This window comes from Vicugna pacos, chromosome 3, assembly GCF_048564905.1.
Source record: "Vicugna pacos chromosome 3, VicPac4, whole genome shotgun sequence".
Lineage (NCBI taxonomy): Eukaryota > Metazoa > Chordata > Mammalia > Artiodactyla > Camelidae > Vicugna > Vicugna pacos.
In genome coordinates, this window is record NC_132989.1 from 86,777,680 (window position 1) to 86,803,467 (window position 25,788).

Here is a 25,788-nt window from a genome sequence, read left to right on the forward strand (position 1 = left end):
CATATGAGGACACAGCAAAAAGGCACCGGCTATGAACCAGGAAGAGGGCTCTCAGCAGAATTCAGCCACGCGGGACCTTGATCTTGGACTCCGCAGCCTTCAGAACTGCGAGCAATGCCTTTGTTTACAAGCCAGCGGCCTGTGGGATTTTGTTACAGCAGCCGGACAGAACTAAGACACGTTGATATTTACATAAATTATTTATGTAACCATCTTTCAATTTGGCATTAAGACTTTTTTATTTGGGCTATTTAATTACATTTTATACTGAAAGAGAAATAAAGATCACATAAAAGTCTCTCAATTTCCAAGGTTAGGTCCCCTCACCCCCCGCCACACACACACACACACACACAACGTTAACGAGTACCTAGAAAACTAAGTCCGTTACTCTGTAATATCTATTTCATGCACTAACATTCAGAATACCATTACAAAAAGGTTATATAATTCAGAAAGTTCAGTGTCCATATTCTAACAAGTGTCCAAGAAGCTATTTGGTTAAAGGATCTGAGGGAAGCTGGCAAACAATTTGGAATAGAGTTATCTGACAGAACCGACCAGAAGGCAGCCTGTATGCAGTCTGCATTTCTACATGGTATCCATGGAAATGAGATCAGGTCCGAACAAAGACAAACAAAGGCCACCTTCAAATGAACCAGGAGAATGACAACTGCCAGTGTTCAAGGCACCCATGGGCACAATAGCTTTGCACACGCTCTTCAGAACACAATGAAATAATCTCTTATACTGACAATACGGTGTCCGACACTCTTTTTTTTTTTCATTGCTCTGTTTAAACATTAACCTCATTTTTACACAGAAAGCCTTTCAATGACCAGGAGTTATGTACAGCTTCTGGAGTAAAAACTGTCTCTAGTCACTTTAAACTAATCACAGGAAGAATTGCAGTCACCCTTTCAAAACATGGACTAATGTAGTGATCTTCACTGACAAAACCGCCCAGTTTCTGTGAACTGGTTGGTTAGCAGAACAGACCATTCTCTCAAAGGAAGAAAAACATGTTTGAAAATTATTAACAGTCCCAACATTCAATGGGCCTGAAAACATTACGAAAATATGCAGTTCAAGTTTATACTGGTTAGGAGATGCAATTTACATGTACAAGAGTCAGAAGGCATAGACCGGATAAGACACTTGAATATAAGTACTTTGAATTAATTCTAACATCAACAAAATTAAGAGTAGGCATTAATTTCTTTTCTAATATATATTAAACAGAAATGTTTAAGATGCCTTGGAAAAAAACAAAAACCACTGAGTTACACAGAAGTAAAGGCTTTAAAATTTTACTAACAGAACCTTTCCAAGATGACACTAATTCTCTGTGCCAAATGGAACTATGATTTCTGAAAGGCTATTTGGGGATTTTTATTATACTGGCTAGAAATAAAGCATTAAAAGCTTAGCTGGAGAAACATAAATCTATAGCTTTAAAAGAATTTGTTTTTTTGGAAATCTGACAAAAGCACTGAACTTAATTCTATGAATAAGATTGGACTATTGTTATGTATTATACACCCTAAAAACAGCACTAAGCTTATTCATTTCAACTGCTTCAGTAAATATGTTCTGAAACAAACAAAAAGGTGTACATGGGCTCCCTCGTCCACCCATGCAGTCCCATAGCTCTGCTGTCTTTCCTCCTCGAGTGCCTTGATCAGCCTCACCTTTCTCACATCAATTAATACCCTCTCCGTTTCATAGCACAGAACTGCTTTCCTTTCCCTTCTCTCCTGTGACCATCCGTGGTTTCTAATCTGTCACGGGGCTGCTGTTATTGTGGGTCATCCAATTCCCCCTCTTCTTTTTCCCTGACAGCACCCCTTCCATGGACACCAGTGCCCCTCCTCTCCTCTCAGTTTCTCTTGTTTTAGGGACTCCTGCCACATCCAGATGCCTCAACGTGATTTTTCAAGACTTACATGTCTACCATGTGGTACCCTAAGTGATAGAAGGAAAGAAAGCTCATCACCATAATGTTTACGAGCACATGTTTCTCCAACAATTTATTTGTTTGTCTGTTTTGAAGGCAGCACTCCCCTCTCGTGCCTGGAGCTCCTCTCTCCTCTCCTCCTGCTGAGCTTCCTCACACTGTCCCTCACCTCCGTTTACTCCCTGGCCTGCTCCACTCTGCTTCCCGTTATTTTCCCTCCATGGAGACTGCCCTCCCCAAGCGAGTCAGACTGGCCTGACTTCTCTGGAGAAGCTGACCTTATGGGCCAGCTCTTCCTTCTTGAAACATTCCCGTGGCCCCCACTCTCTGCAGTCCCCTTTCTCCCACTCCAACTGCATCTTCTCTCTCTGTCCTGACCCTCTAAGGTAGTTTCTCAGGTTGGAGCCAAGTCGTCTTCTAGTCTCTGACTCATCAGCGTCATGTCTTCAGTCACTCTGTAGATGCCCACGGCTCCTACATCTCTGTCCCCTCCTTGCTCTCCTCCTGTTCCTTACAGGGCTCTGTATCACCATCTACCACCTAGATGTGTACGCCTAGATGTCAAATTCAACCTGTCAAGCTGAACTGCCCACCTCTTCTAACCTGCCCTCCATCAACTCCTCCCGTCTCAGTGAATAGACCCCTTTGAGTTGTTTCCATCAGAAACCCAGGCCTCAGTATAACCTTCTCCCTATCTCCCTGCCACCAAAGTAAATCAATCACCAAATCCTGCCCATTCTTCCTTAATATCATCCACATCTGTCCCCAGCTGTCCTTCCCTACTGCCACTGTTTTTTTTTTTTTTAAACCGCCATCATCTCTCAATCGTGGTACTAAACTAACACTGACACTAGGCCCAGTTCTTTTGTAAGTAGTCTTGGTGCCTTTAATCTGGCTTCCATTCACTCCACCATCCGCCCTGCTGCCAGAGGGACCTGTCTTAGGAGCCAGCCTGAGCATGTCGCTCCCCTGTTAAGGCCCTTCAAAGCCTCCCCACTGTCCTCAGGATCAACTTCGTGTTCCTTTCCATGGCTCACAAGGGCTCACCTCCCAGCTCTCACTTTCTGTGAATACCTCGAGCAGTGTGTTCCGGGTGTAATGACCTTCTCCTTTGCTATTCAAGCATCTAAGGTGTCTAGTCCAGGAACTAGGAGACTTGGGTCCTATTCCTGATTATGTTACCAGATTATCACTTCAGCCATTTTACAAGGAGAGAACTGGGCTCTGACCTCTGAGGCCCTCCACAGTGGATCTGAATGGCAATGATTACTTCCTGCCCCCATGACGACCTCTCTAGAGGTTTGCTATGTGTCACAGTCATATATCTCCATCCTCTGAACTCAGCATCTCTTTCTGTACCACTCATTCAGCAATTAATTACATGAGACCTTATGACATCTATTATGTTATAGAAACTTACATCTTTATGTTATAGGCATAGACAACACAACCACCTAACAAAAATAGCCTAAGTTTTAATACACGGAAACTTTTTGAGACACCGAGAGGTACGATGGCTCTAAATTTCAGTAGCTCAGAAACTCAAAGACAGTATCGAAGACCTGCTTTCTTTTTATCTTTCCACTAGGCCAGTATACTGGCTTCATCCCCAAGCTAGCTGACATCACTGTTCAAGGTAGCTACGGTTGTTCCAAGATTCACATTGAGAACTGACAGTGTTTATTAACCAGCACCTCCCTTAGGAATGAAAAATTCTCTCCCAAAAGTCCCTAAATGGATCTCCCTCCACATCTCATTGGCCAAAATTCCATTATAAGCCCATGTCTAAATCAGACACGGGTGAGAGGTATGGCACCAGCAGCACCGGCTCCGTCCAATCATCCTTCAACACGCCCTGGGTCTCCTGGCTGTGCAAAGGACGGGGGCGCCCAATAATCGGACTTCTGTCAGAAAGGAGGATACCAGGGCATAAAATCGGTCAGCACCCTCCAAGGACTGAGACAACATGTCTTCCTCGTGTGTGGGCTTGTTTCCATACAGACTACAACCTCTCTGGACCACATTCAAGTTTCCTATGGTTCCGTGTTGGAGCCAGCACATTGCCTTACATAAAGCAAGTGTTGCATGAAGATATGATCAGAAATTAGTCTTATGGAATTCACTGCAGCCAAATCAACAAAACATCTGTCATCGGAAGGGGCATGATAGGAATCACTTGCATACACAGAACCTACTGCTGTCTCAGGACTTGTGGGATCAAGATTCTTCTCTTTAGAGAGCCATTATTCTTTGTTTTCTTCCAGGTAAATCATTAGTTACCGTAACAAGTTAAAACACACACACACACACACACAACCTCCACATCTTAATTGGCTGATTGGAGAAATAGCTTCCCATGGTTCTTTCTCTCCTACACTGTGCTGAATCTTTCCATAATGCCCCGAGCCTAGCAGGGCTGACAGTCTAGAATAAAACTGTGCCTTTAGTGGTCACATTTACATGACGTCAGGACGATACTTTTGGTCCCAAATATTCTCCCTATTCTTCCTGAAATTCTTTATTTTTGACACACTGACTGAACGATCTTCATTTTGCTGAGTGTCTAAAATTCCCTCATTAGCAGCTCGTGTCTTTACATTAACAGACTCCTTTTTATTATACCCAAGGCTACGAGCACATTAAGCCAGGGGCAGTCATCACCCACTTTAGAGGGAATTCACTCCAACTGACGCATTCACTGACTCTTGGCATTGAAATCTACCTGTCTTGGTGGTCATCTCAAACAAGGTGGTACAGGCAACACTGGAATTTTAATTTGTCAGGACAGAGAAGGCGCAGCGCTAGCATTTAAGCAATTACTTCCAAACCTGGCTGTACATCTGAACTGTATGAATAATTATTTTTAAATACTGAATCTTGAGCCCCAATCCATGAATTTGAATCAAAACAGTGGCCTGTGAGCCAGGATTTAGGAGAGTAAATCTTCATCAGGGTTGGGCAGGTGTAGCTGGAGAGCTTTGCAGCAGGGGAGTTACTTTATCAGATGATGGTCTAAGGCCGTTGAAGGGCTGAGAGGAGAGGGGTCATCAGGCATGGATCCCACAAATGAGAGATTGCTTCAAACTTCCCTTTTTGTTATAAATACTTCCCTACTTAATTCTTTTACTTAGGACGATCTCTTTTAGCAGAGGACAACAGTGTTGCAAAGGGATGAGAAAAAAAAAAAGGAAAAAGCATTAAGGCAGTGAAGGCAAAGAAAACAGTCTGGAAAATATTCTAACAGTAAATATGGTATGATCAGGTGCCGTCAGAACACAGAAGGGTGTGTGCACGTGCATATGAATGGCTTGGGGTGTGTGTGTATTGCGTGTGTGCATAAGTGCAGCATGTGTGTTCGTGTGTAAGCGTGTGCTGGGAAGTGTGGTCGCAAAGGCTGTAGCCAGATGGCAAAGGACTTTTTACAATGTGCCACAAAATTTGGACTTTGTACTACATGGAATGGGGAGCCACCAGACAGACATCTGAAGCAAGGGGGTGGCTGGATACAGATAAGTGTTTAGGAAGATAACACTGGTGACAAAGAGGAGAATGGACTGGAGGGAAAAGAGACAAGCACAGGAAAACCAGTTTAAAAATGATGGTAGTCCAGACACAAAAAAGTGAGGGCCTGCACCGGGTGGCGTCAGAAGGTACACGAGCCGGGGAGAACAGAACTTGGAGATGGGCCATGAGGTAGAAAACAAGAGAAGAGTCCTTGTTTTCATGTTTGCAGGACAATGCTGCTATTCAACATTAACAGACAATACAGGAGAAAATTTCAGGGGACAGGTTTTGACTTCAGTTGGGGACATGTTGAGCTGGACGTGCGTATAGGGCACCTAGACAGAGATACTCAGCAGCAGATGGAAACGCTGATCAGGAATCAGGAGAGGAGTCTGGCGGGAGATGCTGGCTTGAGTGGGGAGCTGGCCGGGAGAGAACTGATAGAATGAAGAGAATCCAGAATGGAACTCTGCAAACACCACCCAGGACGGGGCCAAACAGCAAGTCTGTGAAGGAGACTAAGAAAGAACAGCCAGGAAAGTAGAAAAACAGGGAGAACAGAAGCCAGAGGTGGAGGGTGTTTCAGAGGAAAGAGCTGCCAAATTACATACTAAAGGAGGACTTGCTTACTAAGAGGGAAATTAGAATATTTACAGCCTGAGGGGAAAGTAGGGATTTGAAAAGAATCACTAGCAAGGGGGTGCTCGGGGAGCAGAGTACCAGAGGCCCAGAATCCAGAGGGAAGGGTTATCCTCGCCCAAGCAACACACTAGAGAATGTTATGATGTTGTGCATTCTTAAATTACATTTCCCTTTCCCCTATGGACCTATTATTTAGTTTATGGATTATCCAGGCGTCTTATGGTCTTTCTTTTCCATTCTCAACCTCCTAGTTACCATTTCAATGATTGCAAGTGCTTAAACCAAGGAACAATCAATGAAAGGCGATAAATGTGTCATTAAAATCTGAGCATGGCTTTTTCTCAAATATCTGTGGGAAGGTTTATGGAAATCAAATTAGAATCTATGTGTTAAAATGAAATTTCAGGGTTTTAACTTTCTGAGTGTTTGGCTGGAGCATATGAGAGATATAGAAACATACATGCGTATAAGCCTTTCATATTTTAACTTGGTATTATATATTACACATTTATACATGGCTATAATTTATAAACAACTATATGTGTGTATATAAGGGTAATGATGAATACTCAAAAATTGTATACAGATTGGGTCATGCCACAAAAAATTACAGCTGCCATTTTTCAATTGTTCATGTTAATTAACCTTGGATGTTCATGGTACCAAAACAAACAAACAAAAAAAACCAATGATGCTGCTTCCCTAGGAACTTCAGTTGAGATCACAAATGACAAAGCTTTATTGTGATCATCCTGAATTAAGACAAGACCCTTGGGGGTGCAAATAACTGGGGCAGGAGGAAGGAGGACATATAGGAACTACCCGTACAGATGTCATTCTAAATCATCTCTCCTGCCTTGCAGCCAGTCGTCCTTATTAACCAACTCCAGATAAAATCTCCATACCTGACTTCATGCCTGGACCAGCACCACATTCCACTGAAGTATTTCTCACTGTTTTTGGAAAAACAAGCCTCAACACTTCATACATAAGAAAATGATGTTATGTTTCCATAGCTTCTGTTAATAATGGGTAATTAAAGAGAGATGAAAAGCTTAGATTGCAATGTCCATTAGCTCTTGGGAAGGTGGTAGTGTTCCAGGGTCTGATTTTCAAAGTGAATCCGACTTTATCTGAAACCCCTAGGTTAGGGCTGATGATTCCTCAGAACACTCTTGGGGTCCCAGGAGAGAAGAGCTGTGAAGCACCAGACGCAGGGTTAGACAGAAAAACTAAGATGCCTGTTCTCCGCTCAGGGGCGGGGGTGCTGTTTCTCTTCCTCTAACCTGGAGAAACTGCTACAGGGTCATCTGAATCAGGTTTCTTCCATGATAAAGAATGGCAACTGGGGGGAAGGGTATAGCTCAAGTGCTAGAGTGCTTGCTTAGCATCCACAGGGTCCTGGGTTCAATCCCTAGTACCTTCTCTAAAAGAGAATAGTAAATAAGTAAACCTAGTTACCTCCCCACACACACAAAAAAATTTTAGAAAAAAAAAAGAATAGCAATTAGGTAAACACCTCTAAGGAGATTTATATTCTTTGTAAAAACAGTTGAAAATCTCAGACTACTTTCTGTTGTTGTTGTTTTGATAGCTATTCAAACTACAAAATACAAACGTGATTTCCCCAAAGTTCTTGAAGTAAGCACACATTCGCTCTGGATAAGGTTTGGAGGAAGTACTCTGGATGGGCTGTGGTCCCGCTGCAGCTGAGCACCCTCAGCCTAGTTTCCCCACTTAGTTTAAAAGGAGTCAGGTGGTGGGTGGGCCCGGCTCTCCCCTCCTTGCAGTTGGTGCTGCAGCTGAGGGTAATTCTCTTGTTGCGGCGCCTAAGATTAAGAAAGTGGAAAGAACTTTTCCTGGCCGAAGTTCACATTCGTTGAACAGACGACGTTACAACAATAAGAGGAAGGCAGAAGGGAAGGAAGAATTCTCCTCTGCCAAGAATTTAAGAAGCGCTGGGTTTTCCTCTGTCCCCTATGGGAAGACACGTCCTGAAGAAATGGGGGCATCATTCACACCCTGGGGTTGGAAAATAGCATTGTGGGCTCCCAGGCTCCTCTAAAGCCACCAGGAATCATGCTGAGGGGGGCAGGCTGCCGCCCAGGACCAGATTTCCGGGACGCACAGAACCTCCGGGTCTGGGTCTGGTGCGGCACCTGTCTGAGCCAGGCTGCAGGATTCTGGGTCTCCACGCGCCGAACTAATCCCCACTCCCCTTGTGCACGTGTGCACGTGTGCATGTGTGCCTAGAAGCAAAGCGCGCTTCGAGTTGACTTTGAAGGGTGCATAACAGACAAGGTGAGACATGACTTATGGGGACATCAGGCGGGGGAGAGCGAGAATGGGGAGTCTCTTTCCTTCCCGCTCTAGATGGCTGAGAGCCTGAGTCCACGTGGAATCAAAGTGGAGACGCGCTCCGCCTGGGCCCTGGTGGCACAGGACTCCTCGCTCCTGCCCCCAGGACCCACGCAGGTCCCTCCTGAAACCGATGCGGCGCAAACCCTTCGCTTACCTTGACTGAGCACTAACACCAGCCTCAGTAGCGCGCCGCCTGTCCGTCCTGGCCGCATCCCGAACCCGCCCTGGGCACTGGAGCTGCTCTGGGTTTGCACGGAGACCCCAAAACCCAGAAACTCTTCAGAAAGCGTCCCGAGGGCTTCTCTCCTGCGCGCGGGTGTGAGCAGGAAAAAGTTGCCCGGCAGCTCCTGGGGCGGCAAGGCCCGCCCCGGGCCCGCCCCTCCGCCTCCGCAAACACCGGGCCTGCCCCCGCCCCGCCCCGCCCCGCCGCCCCGCCGCCCCGCGGGCTGCACCTGGGCTCCTGCACAGCCCCGGGAACCTCGCCTCCACCCTCCCTCCACACGGTCCGAGCCCCGGGATTTCGGAAGCCGGGGGTGGGGTGTGAGGGGACAGCTTCCCAGGGGCCTTTCCTGCTCCGGAAGGGACGGGCTGGGCACATCAGACGAGCGAGAGCCAGCCTGTAACTACCCCGCCCCCTGGCAGCCTGACGCCCGCCCGCCGGAGACCCCAGGTTCTCCGGAGACCCAGGCCCTCCTGCAGCCCTTCCCGCTCCCCGCTCCCCGCTCCTCGCTCCCCGCTCCTGGCAGCGGTGGGAAGGCGGGGGTCTCGAGCCTCAGCCACGGCTCTCAGGGCTGCGCCGTGCTTGCCTTCTCTGTCTTTCCCAAGTGGGTGGAGAAACGGACAAAAATAAGCGCAGAATGACCAGGTTAGAAACTAACTCTACAGGAAAGAAGATCTGCCCACAAGTTGTGATTATCCCGAGGTGATATTTAAGCCAGACCTGCTGCAGGAGCGCCGTGTGCGCGTGTGTTATAAACCCTCATTCACGCCTCTCCTCCAAGAGACTAAGGAGCCGATCTGATTACTAAATTTAAGCGATTTACCTCAAGACACAGAGAAGAGAGCCCCCTCTGAACTCGTGATTCTTCCTCTTTGTTACACCGTGAGCATTTTCTTCCATTATTTCAGTCTCAGATCTGGAAAGAGGGCGTTCTCTAATCATATCTGAGATCTTTACTTCCCAACCTAGGATACAGGATGTTCACTTTTCTCTAAATCCGATTTTTCCTCCGAAAGTTCACCCACAAATTCCCAGCACATTGCTGAAACCAGAATTCTTCCAGTGACTACTTTTGTGTAGTCATCAAAGGTTTTAAGAAATTAAACTTAAGGAGTTACTAGTCTAATCATGATTATTATCACCATTCCAAATCTTTATGGAGCAGGTATTCTGAGGGGTGCTTGAGATACTGCCACTAGGAAGCAAAGTGGTTCAAGGTGTGAAGGACTTAACTGGTAACGGTCAAGTGCTCACCTTACCATAGCTAGGGCTGGAGTCTGGGATTGCTAAAGTATTAAACTAGTATTCATCAAGTGCTACTGCTTATAATCATGACATAAACCCAATACATCTGTACACAAAGTGTATAGTCCCTGGTTCTTTCCTGCTTTCTTACCTGTCACTTACTAACTCTACTTACTAATCCTGACAAACACTTGAAGGCATTTTTTCCTGACCTGTCTATGGTACTCACCTGCTTACTCAGACACCACACAGCACCTGAGAGCCTTTAAGTGGCCGTTCACTAACCCTGACACCCAATCTTGACTCTCCACACAGAATTCTTGCAGGAAGTCAGCCAGGTTTCAGGGAGATGAATATCTGTCTGTTTCCTTCTGACTCACTGAAATGTGAGTAAGTGTTTGGAACAGACCCTTGCTGGGGAGGCAGGACAGTTCCCTTCATGTGAGGCAGGAATCTGCGCTTTGTCTCAGGGTGCTGGAGAGGAAAACGCACCCTTCTTTGCTTTTGTGCTCAGAACTGGACAAGTTAACAGGCTGGCCTGAGGGACAGGGTAAATGAGGAACTGTATTTTTCCAGGGCAGGCAACAATTTCAAATTTCAAGAAGCAAAGAGACAAGTCTTGCCCCACATTAATTTTAAAGCCTTCCTAAGACAAAACAGTGTGAGAACTCCTGCCTTAATCTTCCGAGGAACAGTCCTGCCTAGGTGTCATTTTGCTGGATGTCACATTCTGAGCAGGAAAGAAGTGTAAGGCAGGGCTTCTCGCGCTCTTTGGCCTCAGGAGCCCTCCACACTTAAAATTACTGAAGATCTCCCAGATGAATGGATTTTAAAATGTGGTGTATACACACTTATACATAAAATGTCATTTATATATGATGAAATATTATTCAACCATAAAGGAGAAAGAAATCCCTCCATTTGCAGAGACATGGGTGAAACTAGAGGACCTTGTGCTAAGTGAAATAAGCCAGAGAAAGACAAATATTATATGATTCTACATACATGTGAAATCTAAGAAAGTCAACTTACTGTATAAAGAGTAGAATGGGGATTTCCAGGGACTGGGGTAGGGTGGGGAAAATGGGGAGATGTTGGTTAAACAGTGCAAATTTTCAGTTATAACATGAATAAGTTCTGGAGATCTTACATACAGTATGGTGACTATAGTTCATAATACTGTATTGTATACTTGAAATTTGCTAAGAGTGTAAATCTTAAGGGTTCTTACTACACACGGTAACTGAAGTGATGAATATGTTAATTAGCTCAGTTGCAGTTATCGTTTCACAATGTGTACATATATCAAAATGTAATTTGTCCATTTTAAATATATGCACTTTAAAATTGTCAATTACCCATCAACAGAGCTGGAAAAATATATTGAGGATCCCAAAGAACTTTTGTTTACATGGATTATTTCTACCAATATTTATCATAGAAGAAATTGAAACATAAGTTTTCCAATATTTATGTTAATTCATTTAAAAATAACAATAAGGGTATTACATGTTGGCATAAATAATACATTAATGAAAAATAACTGTATTTCCTAAAATAAAAGAATGAAAAATGGCTTTTGTTGCACATTTTTGCCAATCTTTTAAATGTGTGGATTAAAAATACACACTTGGATTCTCATATCTGCTTCCACATTCAATCTGTTGTGATATGTAGTTTTGGTGAAATTGTATTAATTAATCTGTCAACATATAGATAGGCAGTTGAAAAAACAGAACTTAACTGTGGAGATTTGTCTGATACTGCACCCAAACTCAACAAGTGGTAGCTTTTTAAAGACTAGCAGTGATACCATGAGTTAAATCCATTTCACCTACCTTCAATAATAATCAAGGTCGTTTTAAGACTTCCATGTCCTCTAAGCACACATAGCCAAAACAATGAGATGTTTGCCCGAGTTGTTTTCTAGGAACTTTGAATCAGCTGCATCTAGTTTGAGCTGAGCTGGTTGAGACTGGATAGGACCACCAACCCTGCAGCTGGACGTGCGTGAGTGTCTTCAGTGACCTTTTGAACGTGTGGAGATCTGTAGCTTAGCTTTGCCTACACAGATTATCTCATCTTTTTCCAATCACCGCTCCTCATGTTCCCCCAGCCTTGGACCTCCCTGCTTCTTTATTCATGATTCTGTGAATACCATGAGCCTTTGGGAGGCAGACTTGAGACTGGTCCTCCTAACTCCTCTCTTGGCCGCCTTGCGAATAAACCCTCTCTGCTGCAAACCTCGGTGTCTCGGCTTTTTGTCTTGCCATGCGTCGGGCAAGATGAACCCGGTTCGGTAACAGCTGCATTGTGGAACCTGAAACCATATCAATGAACTTTTCCTACCCTAGTGCTGGTCTGCAACCTCGGGAGTTCTCCAGGTGAAACTGAAAATTGGCCCTTCACAAAGACAGTATAATCTCCTGGGGGAGACAGGCAAATAAACCAACAGCCACAGGATAACTTCCAAAAGATGCATGCAGAGAGTGGCTTAGGGTCACAAAGGGGGCCATCTGAATCAGACCAGGAGGGTCTTGGGAGACTTTCTTGTGTAAGGAACACTTTTGCTAAATTTAGGACTCTATGTGGAATCAGCTGCGTCTAGTTGAGGTGAGCTGGTTAAGACTGGATAGGACCGCCAACCCTCCGACTGGGCATGCGTGTACGCTAAGTACACGGAGTGCAAGGAGAGGCAAAAGAAAGAGGCGGGTCGCTCCAGATTGGTAGGTGGCAGTTCTAATAAGCAAAGGAACTTGCATAGGAGGCTTGTCTTGGGGAAGATAAGTAGATCTCTGTGCCCTCCTGCAAAATGAAGAGTTTTCATGGAGTCCTTAATAGCATTCAGTCACACATACAGCTCAGATGATCTCAATAACACATTGTGTTCTCAAGCCTTGGAGGGACTGTTTTTGTGGGAACAGTGAGCAGAACATACATTCCAAACGGTGGAGGGTGCCTGTGAAATTGCCTGGGTTCGGCTCACAGTTACGTCCTCTCGGTGACCTCCTTCAACACCTGGTACATTAAACATCGGTCTATTGAGCACTTTGAATAGATCTCATACAAGATTTTGTCCCATCATGCGTTGTCCATTCGGGAAATACTGGTTCACTGAGTTATGCAGCTCTTCCAATTGTTGATACATTTCATTACACGATATCCAAAAAAAAAAAAAAAAAACAAGAAAACATATTGCCACCTATCTCATCAGAAAAGTCTACGTATCAGGAAGTCGTCATGCTTTTGCTGGCAGATACACATTTCCCCAAATTCTAATTTTCATTTGAAAGCTTGAACTTTATCATTGGCAAAACATACTATCGGTTGTTTGCTTCAAATGCAAGGCCAATTTCATTCATTTTTGAGAAATATCTGTGAAATGCCCAAGGCTCAATAATCAGTTTGTCTACCCATTGTTCTTTCAAGTAAAACTGATGTCCCACCGAAAAAGTGGCTAGATCATCCCTGAGACAACTGTCCTCCTGCAGCAGGCAGCAGAAATGCTTCATGTGTAGCGCCCAGATTTACTCATGCAACATATTCATACATCAATCACTCAAGGGTCAAGATATAATAAAAGCAACAATTTTTACAGCTTCGTCAAGGACATTCTCAAGAATAGCCTGCCTTCCTCTCTTCCTTCCTTCCTGCCTTCTCTCCCTCCTCCATCCCCTTCTTCCTCCCTCTCTCTCCATCTCCCCCACCTCTTGTCTCCCTGTGAGTACTCAGTGTAAAAGAATGCAGTGATTAATGCCCTTCCTGATCATTGTTCTTGCAGTGCAAGATCAGGGCACCATCACACTGCACCATCAGGGCAAACGTGAAAACGGTGAGAAGTGTAGCTAGTCTCTCTATTACTAGGAAAATGGTTTCGACCTGCTGTTCACTTAAAAGAGTCCTGAGACACCCAGGGACCACACTCTGAGGACCGCCAAGAATTCTTTTCCTTTCTTCATCTCTAGGCAGGAGTTCTGGGGAGAGGAGGCTCAGGAGTTTTTCCCAGCGCTCCCTTTTGATCTATTTTTATCTTCATATCGGGCTCTTTACTTATCTTATTTCCATATATACATTCACATAAACCAGAAACCTCTGCTCTCTGTCCTCAGAGCTACTACCACACCGTATCAGTTCTATCTGCCAGGGTTCTCTATGTAATCTCCTAATTTTGGTTCCGTTGCTACCCTCTTTAGTTAAAGCTCTTTTGATCTTTTACCGTGAGACAGTCTCCCAAATAATCTCTCTGTGCTTTCTCCACCCGTCTCTGCCCACTCTTTATACCATCATCACAGTTCTCTTTCTAACATGCAGGACTGGTCTGCTGAAAATCATTAGAAATCTACAAGAAAAAGTTCAAGTACCTTAGCATTTAATCTCCCTGTTGAACCCCAGCCCACCTCTGCAGTGTCTCTCACTGCTCCTCCGTCTTGCCTGCTACACTTAGGGCAAATTCACCCTTTCACTGGCCGAATTCTCCCATTCTTCTCTGCTAATTCCTTGGCTATTTTTCTGCCTAGAATACTTTTCTCCCTTTTCTCCATTTCTTAAAATTCTACTTCAAGGGTCCAATTTTATAATCCCTGCCCAGCCCTTCCTATCCCTTTATTCAGAATGAATTATTATTTCGTGGCTCCTGAACCCCTAGTTTAAAAAAAAAATCTTTCTTTTGCATATACTATGATGTGACTTGAATAAGTAATATATGTATACTTCATCTTCTCAATTAAATGTTAGATTTCTTAAATCTTTTATGTTTATATCATAAAAGTCTAGTCCTGTACCTGGCAAGTAAGTTCCTAAATCTAGGTACTAAATGGAAATGAATTTCCTAAGAGTTTGATATTCCTCTCCCTAGACCTGAAAAAGGTGATGAATGTGAAATTCTATGTAAGACCTGAAAATTTGAAAGAGAAGTGACTCCTGAAATGTCACCCAGGGAAAAAAATCCATGACAAGACTGAGTGACACTGAGGATCTACTGAGTTTGATTCACCCCCAAGATGTCCAGGCACTGACTGAGCTGCATGATGCCCCAAAGTAAAAGCGGTATTTCAAGTTAAAAACAAATGAAACAAATACAGAACTTCTATGTTTCCCAGCTCCCTGGACTTACCAACACACATGTACATTTTATTCATCCTTCTGTGCTAGCACCGCTAGGCTTAATTGTCCTTATTGCTTTCAGGCGCGTGGCAGACGCGTGACGCAATCTGCCTGCTCTGCTCAGAGGTCATTCTGAGTTTGCCCTGATTCCCCTCCAGGAGTCACTGAGTCACATCACCCTGTCTCCTAGTGATACGGGTAGACACATGACCCAAGGTGGATCAATCAGATTGTCTCTCAGGGATTTGTATTCAGAGTACAGAAATGCTAGAGACCTTGCTAACCATGTGGACTAGGACTTCCTGTTCCCTCGGGGTTTCTTAAATGAGTACCAAGAAAGCCAGTTTGCAGCTATTTCTAGAAAACAGAAATGGAAAGATGAGACCAAGAAACTGAAGCACGCATGTACCAGGGAGAGAGAGGATGGGGAGAGAGGTTTCTCAATTTTCTGTTTCCTGTTATTTGTGAGATCTGACTGCCCTTCCAAACTTGAGTTCCATGAAATGCTCCAGTATCCTCCTAATATTTTTTCTTTTTCTTTTAATCTACTTTGAGTGTGTTTCCAGGCCTAGCATGAATGAGCTTACCTTTAAGGCATGTATGTTTCTCTCATGGGAAGTCCTTGAGGACAGAGAACACGTCTCATTCACTTCTTTCACTCACGGTCCCTGAAAATGGGCCTGACACAGGCTGATGCACAGTAAAAGTTTGTTCCACTGATGAATAAACATATTTGCTCAACTAATGACTGACATCTTAATTTATTAAGATAAACCAGACAAAAGAAGAAGTTAAGTCTATCTCTTAGAACATGGAAAAGCTCAGTGCAGGGGAAACATTGTTCATATATACTTTAGATTTTTTTAAAGAAATGTGTCATTTGATGGGTCAAGCCAGCTACTCTGCCCTCTCTGGAAAACTTGGATGTTTCAGTCAGAGATCAGTTACTTTTTTTAAGGGGGAAAAATCAATCTTGCTTTAAATAATCTAAGTCAAGAATAGTTAATTGAACAGATATGAGGACACTTTAGAGAGCCCAGAGACATGAATCACAGTTTGGTCTCAGGGACCTAACGTGGACACTGGAAAGATAAGAATACAGTTCACTCTATAACTTTTAGCAATTATATGAGTTCTTAGTTTTGCCTCCCTGTGTGTACCTGCTCCATTCTCCTCTCTGTACACTGACCTGTCTAATTATGCATCATTTCCAGTGCCTGATAACTTCGACCAGCAAGTACCTCTAGCTTTCCATGGCCTGCCTCTAGTTCTGATTCTATGAGACCCAAGTTTAACTCAGTACTAGATCTTCTTTAGTTTGACACACTCTTAAGACCATTCATGATGATTTTTTCCCCCTTCAAGTCCTCTGCCAATCTTTGATTTTTTTACGTAACTTTTGTTCTTTTCTCAAGCTAAGACCCCTCCTTTCTCCACCATTTGACAATTTCACTTTTAATGCATCCTATGGCTGACACTCACTCCTGTTTTACTTGAGGTAATTTTGATTGTACCATTTGGATTGGAGTCAGTCCTTTTAGATGGAACTGAATTTCAAATATTTAACATCAAAAGGTCAAACAGAGCCAATTTTGCCGTTAGGATTCAGTTAACTGGCAGGCCAGGGAGCTTTGTTTACACATCAAAAGTATGAAATCAGCGAAGATGGGAGAGCCTCAAAAGATTTTGAACTTGAGTTTTGCCAGGAATTATAGTCTTAATCATTCAATCTAGATCTTTTCTGCTTCTGCTTCCCCTGTTAAGCTACATAAGAAAGCAACTGCTACTACTATTGCTACCTCAGAAACTTTGGTCCATTTGAATCTTGTCATATTTGTCTTTAAGTTTCTTGCATAGTTCTCTTCCAGACCTTCTATCGCACTTTCTTATAAATTCTTGTAGTGTCTAACGTGATCCTTCACTCGAATTAAGTTGAGAATCTTGCAGTAAATTCACTTTTGTCATTTATCCACATAATACAATTTTGTTCAGCACCTACCACGTGCAAAGTCATAGGCTGAGCACTGCGGTAAGAACCAATATGTTAACTGCCCAACCTCAGTGTAACAAATATTGTCCTCAGAGCCTTGCTCTAGCTGAAGTCACAGGAGGCATACGAGTGGAGAATATGGAAGTTCAGTCTGGTTTATGCCATTCAGTGGAATGGAAGAACGTTTAGGCACATTTTCTTTAGATTCAGTCTGAACCTTTATAAAAGTACAGTTATATGGAAGGTGGCTCATCAAAAACCTTTAGATCTGAAGGTCAATGGAAATGTTTCAAGGCTGCAGTTTGAGGGGACCTAGCATTTCCCAAGCCCTTAGAGCCATCCGTTTTCACACGCCATGCTGTGGTGGTGCAGTTCCTGCTCTTAGAGTTGCAGCCCGTGACAGATACATAGAGGCAGTAGCGACTGCCACACATTTGTAAACTGAAACTTGTCAGCTGCCAGTCTTTGAGTACAGACGAGATCCCATTCATGCCAATGCCCAAATGTCCTCCTCTCACTGTTCCCTCCTACCTGTGTAGGGCCCTCAACCCCTTAGCTATTTCTTGAGTCCCTGGGTTGTGACTTACACATCTGGGCTTGAAGATCAGGCTGCCATTGGCCTCTGCAGCTTGAGGCCATGCTCTCCTCCACCACTGCGTGTGTGTGGATCTCTGCCCATTTCCACACTTGTGATGACTTCAAACTTCATGCTGTCACGAATCTGCCTGAAAATGAGGAGGCTGCTACCTCCTCTCCGTCTGACATTTTCTTAGAGGGATTCCCAGAGAGGCCTGCATTCGCTCCAATGAGTTACAGGAGCCAGTGGGACTCACCTGTGGCCCTGCCTCCCTCTCCTCCCCCAGGTGCATACCTGGATCCAGGGCAGCTGAATTCCAAAGCGTTCAAACAAGTTACCACATTTTATCCAGAAGCACTGTTTCCTCCTGACCCTTGGCTTTGTTTCTTAGGCCAGCTCAGAATTTTTTCCACCATGCTTCCTTGAATTTTTGCTTCTGATCTTTTCCATTCTCCACCCTCTTCTTCCCCAGCTACCTAATTCCACATGACACGTATGACTAAATCTCAGCTCCAACCCCAGCACAACTCCCTGCCATACACTTAGATATATTTTGTTTAAGTAGAAAATTATACTAGTGATTGTTCTGGTTTTTCCTTTAACAGTTGCGTTGAGATATAATTGACATATATGAACTGCACTATTACAGTTGTATGATTTGATGTCTTGGCACTGCATATTTAAACTTTGAACAAAATTTAAATAATACTAAAAGATTTTTAAAAGTACACACCCACAGTTGTGTAGGAGTGTGTGTGTACTCCCACACGCCTGCATATTTGTGTGTGAGGTTGGAGGGCAAGGAGGAGGCACTCAGAGGAGACAGATTAACTCGAGGACCCAGACAGAGACAGGAGGGCTGGTCTTACAGAGCCACATGTCTGTTTGAGCTGTGAAACCTTCAGGGTAGGAACTGTCCCCAGGAGACAGTCATCCTGTGAAATATTAACCCAAGGAACTGGAGGTTTTCAAGGGGAAATATTAACCTCAGTAAAGCAAGGTGTCAGCTCTAAATCCCCAGGCTCTGGGTGTGTGGGAATAGATTAGAAGGATTACAGAGCAAAATGGTAAATGGTAGTATCATCCCAGGGACAGAGTAAAAGACATTGCTGCATTTTGGCCAAGTTGTACCATAAGTGGTGTGGTCAATGGTTTCCTCATTTTAGCAAGCGCGTGACTGGATTATGAGCCAGAGGAGGGACTGACTCCTCTACCAGTTAGAAGCCACAGAACGCACCACTTTGACATAAGGGCTCTTTTGAGCTGAAAGCAATTGAGAACAAACAGACTCAAGAAAAACTCTCTGCCCTTCCCCTCTCTACCTGGAGTGCAGGACAACTCTCAATCACCAGAGACTACTCCAGATTTACAAACCAAAAGAGGGCACCAGAGAAAATAACATAACAAGCCTTATCAACTAGCCCTCATCTTTCATTAATTTCTCCACATTTACTTTTCCACAGTTTGCAGCCCATAAAAGCCCAAACTACTTTTCCTTTGTCTTGTCATTTTCTCTACAAAATTCTTGTGCTTTGTTGGATGCTCTATAAGCCCAAGTTCCAACCACCCCTTCTGTTGGAGGAGTTGATTGTCCAGAAGATGTGACCAGCCAGTGACCCACGAGCTGGACCCAGGCAACCAGGGGCTCCTCACCTCATCCCCTGTCCTTGGAATGTGTGTGCCACCCACTGTTCCTCAACTAGGGGCCACATCTAGGATGCAGCCTGGAGAGAGTAATGTGTTACTGAGACATCTGGACAGTGTACATGACTGAACCTTGTTAAGCCCCCCATGTAAACTTTTAAGATTCTGGCAGGTGAATGCAGAGATCTACTCATCTTACAGCCGCCCAAGACAAGCCCTGTGTGTAAGTTCCCTTGCTTATTGAATCTGCCACCTACCAATCTGGAGTGGCTGCCTCTTTCTTTTGTCTCTCCTTGCTCTCCATGCACAGGGGCCAGTTTGCAAACAACACCTTTTGAGTTACTCATCACTGAACTTCCCATGTATATGCTCCTTGCACGACGTAATAAACTTCTGCTTTTTTTTTTCTTGTTTTTCTCTCTTTTGTCAGTCTAATTCACAGTGCCCCAGGCTGTGAACATAAAAGGGTGGAGGGAAAACATCCCTCCCCCACCAAGCATGTTCAGATGATGGATACCAAGAGCAGAAGAAGGCAACTATGCGCTGGGCACCATACCATGCAGTTGGGTCCATCATGAGGGGAAGAGGAGCAGAGGAGAAGGAAGCCAGGAGGACAGGATTGCTGCTAATTGATACCTGTGAAATCCACATTCTAGTGACCCACAGAAGATCCGAGGAAAGATCTAGGTCTGGTGGTCCTGCACAGCTCTAAACAGGACTTGAACCAGAGAAATCTTACTGTAATACCCCCATCTAGCTCATCGGCATGCCTCAGTGTAATGGCCCTCAGGCCTGGGAACTCAAGGATCTCACGCATCTGCTCGCTGTATTACAGGCAGACCTCATTTTATTGCGCTTCTCTTTCCTGCGCTTTGCAGATACTGTGTTTTTTACAAATTGAAGGTTTGTGGCAACCCTGTGTCAAGTAAGTCTATCGGCACCACTTTTCCAACAGCATTTGCTCACTTTGTGTCTCGGTGTCCCATACTGGTAATTCTCCCAATGTTTCAAACTTTTTCATTATTATTATATTTGTTAGGGTGATCTGTGATCAGTGATCTTTGATGTTATTACTACTACTTGCTGGAAGCTCAGATGATTGTTAGCATTTGTTGCAGTAAAGAATTTTTAATTGAGTTATGTACATTAGTTTTTTTTTTAAGACATAATGCTATTGCATACTTAATGGACTACAATATAGTGTAAACATAACTTGTATATGTACTGGGAAACCAGAAACTTCATGCAACTCGCTTTGTTGCAATATTCACTTTATTGATGTGGTCTGGAACTGAGCCCGAGATGTCTCTGAGGTGTGCCTGTGTGTATTATTGCATGTAAGTTACTTTTTACTTTTGTTTATAGTCTCTTCCCCACCCCCAGAGAAGGGTTTCCTTTTATGCCCCTCTCACTGGCTCTCAATATCTGCAGCAAAGCAGCAGAACTTCCTGTACTTTTCTTTGGGTTGTAGGCTGCAGAGATGGGCATGTGGATGGAGGGGAAGATAAGTGAAAAGCACCAGGGCTGATTAGAAAGGTTTAGATCAACCAGCTGTTGAATCACTTTCTATCCGTTAATATACAGTTCATTTGAACCCAAACCAAAACTAACTGTTGCTATTTCTACATGCTTAAAATTACAGACGTATGTTCTATAAACTGTGGCAAAAAAAATAAGTATCTATTTTTGACTAAAAGAAAAATCTCGTTTGTTAACGCCATTTACAGTGGAGATTACATTTAAAATAGTTTAAGAAGGTTATTTTGAATCTAAAGGAAAAACAACTTCCTTGTTGCTCTAAATTATTACAGAAATGAAAAATCTATGTATACCAATGAGCAGAGGGCAGTGAGAGAATTATTTGACTGTTTACCATGTGCTAAAAATGCCATGTGTAGTCTTCTTTTAAGTTTATTTTGTTTTGGCTTCTCATAATAACTTTATAAGCTATTGTTATAATGTCCATTGTGTGAAGCTTATTCTTAGAGAGCCAAGGTCAGGAAACAGCCCCAAGGATGTGCAGCTAGTAAATGGCAGAGCTGGGATGTGGACCCAAGTTTCCCAGACTCCAAAATCTGCTCTCTTCCCACCATATTAAAGGGCCAAATTATACTTTCAGATACAATTATACTTTGAGATACAAAATCCCAGATCACACTCTTCAAAACTGCTTTATAGGGAAAGGAACCATATAAATGTACAGGTTGTTAATGTAGCATATAGGATCTGAGTATTTCAGTCACCCTGGTCAATATTTGAGAGAGACGTTCGTTCTCTTTAATCAGTTTCTAGTCAAGGCAGCCAAATGGGCTTAGACTGAAAATGCCTTTTAAAGATCTGATTAAATATGAAGAATCAATCTCTCTTCTTTCCTTTCCTAGACACTGTGGCATTAACATCGGCATTTTGTTTCCTTACATTGCATCCTAAGGGGATTCTCTCCCATAAGGTCTGATAAAAAATACAAAATGAAAAAAATCCAAATATAATATAAACACAGTTCCCTCACGGTGGAATGCTACTCAGCAATAAAAAGGAACAGACGACCGATATGAACGAATTGCAAACATTGTGCTGAATAAGAAAAGGCAGGTACAAAATGTCACGTACTTAATGAATCCACTGACACGGCATTCTGGGAAAAGCACAACTAAAGGGACAGAAATCCAATCAGTTGCAGAGCAGGGCGAAGAGGGAGAAAACTGGCTAAAAGAGGCATAAGGAAAATTTTAGGGTGATAGAAATATTTTATATCTCGATTGTGGTGGTGGTTACATGACTATGTACATTTTTCAAAACTCAAAGGACTGTTATTTGAAAAGAATAATTTATACCTCAATAATCATGACTTTAAATTTTTTAAAAAAATCCAAAATAGAAAGGAAATATGTCTATAGAAAAGGAGATCTGTGGGGTAAATTCTAGACTCAGAAATGACATCTGGGGAAGGAACAGTGGCGGAAATGGAGCTTGGCGTGCATTTAAGGAAACAAAATGCCGATGTTAATGCCACGATGTCTAGGAAAGGAAAGGAGAGAGACTAATTCTTTATATTTAATCACATCTTTAAAAGGTATTGTCAATCGAAGCCCACATGGCTGTCTTGACTAGAAATTGATTAAAGAGAATGATGTTTCCTTTTATAGTCAGTGAAAATGATACTTAAACAAAAAGAAAATGCCTCTTTGGAGAGCTAGGTGACTGCTGGGATGTCTGAGCAGTCCCTCTTGCTCTATTGTTTCTATCAGCTTAAGGACCCCTCCCTCACAATGCCTCCCATGCAGTTCAGTCAACATTCCTAGGAAAATCTGGTGTTCATTCTCATTTTTGCCTTCAGCCAACTTCTGAATTCTGTGCAGTAAGGGAAGTTCCTCTCTTCATGTTAAATAGACCCTGTCACATTCAATCCAACACATGCTTACTGAGTACCTGTTGTGGCAACTACCTCTCGGAGAGCAGAGGGAAGACAAAATGGAAGCACAACGCATCCTGCCCTCAGAAAGCTGACAGCTTGTGGGTAAGATGCACTCATGCAATAAAGCCCACTCCTTGGGCATAAAGAATTTCTCACATGGCCCCTTGCAGTCAGTCCTCTCCCCCTATTCCAGCTGCAGCAACCAATTATCTGCCCCCTATCAGTATAGTTCTGCCTTTTCTAGAATTTCCTATAAATGGAGTCATCCAGTATGTTATCTTTCGTGTGGTCTTTAGCATAATGCTTCTGAGGTTAAACTACGTTGTTGGGTATCAATGGTTCATTTATTTTTAACTGCTGAGTGTATTCCACTGCATGGCTATACCATAATTTGTTTAATCATAAACAATTTTAAACCACTCTAGGCTGAGTGTTCTGTTACATGAAGCAAAACACAGCCCCAAATGAATTATTATTTATCCAAAATACTTCCTTTTTCTGGAACATGTATATGAAAGTATTTATCCTTCTTTATGCAAATGGAAGATGATTTGTTTTCATGTTTTGCTATAAAGTGTTTGGCAATTATGGCTTTGATATTATTTAAAATTTTGGGAAAACTTTAAAGGCACTATCAGGGATGGAATGCTTCAGAGTCTCAATTTCCCACCCTCTAAATACCATTCAAAATTTTGCTTTTACCATTTTTAGTTCATATTTAGTTTTTACTATTTTTTACTAAGTCACTTGCTACTGCTGAAATAGTTTTTATTTAAAACTTTTTACCCAATAGCATAATAATTTAATATCTAAGATCTTAAATAAGTAGAACTAATTTTTGACCTATGACAGCACTATATATGAGCTAATATATTATGAAATCTATACTTCTGCCTTATAAGCTCTCATAATTCTATTAAGAACCGACTTGTCACTATGAGAAAAGATCATTAGATGCAAAATGCATCATAGCTGTGCTGTATTTTATGTTTGCTCTATAATATGTTGTCTTGGTTTTCACAGTAGCTTATCATATGGTAATGATCCTAATATTACTACAATTTTATCAATTGGGTTCTTTTATTTGTATTTTTTGATAAGTTAAAACACTTGTCTGAGACTCCTGACAGTTGGTAGAAGGGAAATACACTGAGAAACAGTAACTTGAGAGGCAATTTTAGACATTAAATTAATATAGAGACAGAAAAGTTAAAGAATTACTTTGCAGAATAGGCAGTTTAAGGACCTCATCACTCTAGGATATAGTTAATAGGTTAAAGAAGATTGAGATCAACACACAGACAGCTTGGTTGAGGCAGAGCTAATATTAAAATCTGAAACATAAGGATGTGCTTTCAAACAATTAGTACTTCTCAGAAGCAGAGCAGGGTCTGCAGCTGGAGTGGTGAGAACCTCACTCTTAATGCTTGAGAGAGGCTGGCTCATACTATCTGGGATACAGTAAAGAAGTTTCCAGTATTGAGTGACTTTTAAATTACCTCCAAATCTATGACTCTATGATTAGCAAACACTGTATATTCATGGTTTTCCTTCCAAAGAGATATAATAACAGGATAAATAAAACTTAACTCAGTTTATCAATTCCTGCATTCATTCAATGGTAAACAAATATTCACAGAGTGTCTACTATGAGCCAGGTACTCCAAAGATAAATGTGTACTTTCCAGTAAATGTTTTCATTTCTGTTTCTGAGACTTCCTCTCAAGTCCCTGCCTTTGGGGGGAATAGCTTTAGAATCAGATGGATCTTGGTTTTTATTTCAGCATCACGATTTACTGGCTTTATAGTCTTGAATTAGCCCTTAAGTCCTTTGAGTCTCAGTTGCATCACTTGTAAAACAGAAATAATACCATCATTTAGTGAATTGATAGGATAAAAAAGTGTTGACAAGTTGCCTAGTCCAATGCCTGGCACGTGGATGCAGGCAATAAATATTAGTCTCCCCCCTTTTTTCCCTTTCCTTGTAGAAAAATGGGAGACCTCACCCAGCTACATCAACTTCATGCAAAACTACCTGCTTCACATCCAGCAACTCTACTCCTGGTCATGCATCTGTAAAAAATGAAAACTTAATTTGAGAAGATATATACACCTGAACATTCATAGCAGCATTACTTACAATAACTAAGATATGGAAGCAACCCAACAGGTGAATGGATAAAGCAGATGTGGTATATATACATATATATAGCCATACCCACAATGGAATATTACTCAACCATAAAAAGGAATGAAATTCTACTATTTGCAGCAAAGTGAATGGACCTCGAGAATATTATGCTTAGTGAAATAAGTCAGAAAAAAACAAATACTGTATGGTATCACTTATATGTGGAATCTAAAATATAATACAAATGAATGTATATGCAAAACAGAAACAGACTTACAGCATAGAAAACAAATTAGCAATTACCAATAGGGAGAGGGAAGGAAGGGGGAGCAAATTAAGAGTATGGGATTAAGAGATACAAACTACTATGTATAAAATAGGTAACCAACAAGGGTATACTGTATAGCACAGGGAATTATAGCCATTATCTTATAATAACCTATAATGAAGTATGATCTGTAAAAATTCTGAATCACTATGCTGTGTACTTGAAACTAATATAACATTGTACATCAATTATGCGTCAATGAAAAAAATTATTAGAAAAACAAAACAAAACCACCTTCACATATCCCAAATGTACACCTCTAGCAGAACTTAAATGATTCCATTTAAACATACATTTTTTCATTCATGATGATGTGGCCCATCTTAGACGCTGAAAAACTAATGTGCTGTCAAGCAACACACTAATTGGGATCTTTGCAGAATTACCCTTCTTATAATGATGAAGTATGCAGAGTGGGCAGGAGTGAAAGAAAGGTTTGAAAGTGTGTGAAAGGGAATAACGCTACTTGGGTGAAAATAGAATAGAAAAGTCTGAGAGTAAAGGAAGGGAATAGAAAATAGAAAATGAGAGACTCGGCATGTGAAACTAAAGGGCATTTCATCAAGGACAGTTAATAGAGTCCCTGGCATGGCTAACTTCCAGCTCCGCTAATTACGGTGTGATGGAAAATTCTGGATGTGATTCTTTATTTACCAGGTTGAGGCATTTCC

The 25,788-nt window shown here is 42.4% G+C and overlaps 1 protein-coding gene across 2 annotated transcripts in view; it reads right to left on the reverse strand.

Moving 5' to 3' along the window:
* ITGA2 (integrin subunit alpha 2) overlaps positions 1–8,793 on the reverse strand; it is a 93,400-nt gene extending 84,607 nt beyond the window's left edge. Inside the window, exon 1 of one of the 2 annotated variants that reach the window (XM_072958703.1) lies at positions 8,619–8,793. In XM_072958703.1, the coding sequence (XP_072814804.1) occupies positions 8,619–8,676 (58 nt within the window). In that variant the 5' untranslated portion in view covers positions 8,677–8,793. The remainder of the gene's footprint in view (positions 1–8,618) is intronic. The other variant, XM_072958702.1, reaches the window with a different exon arrangement.
* Positions 8,794–25,788: the final 16,995 nt, after the last annotated feature.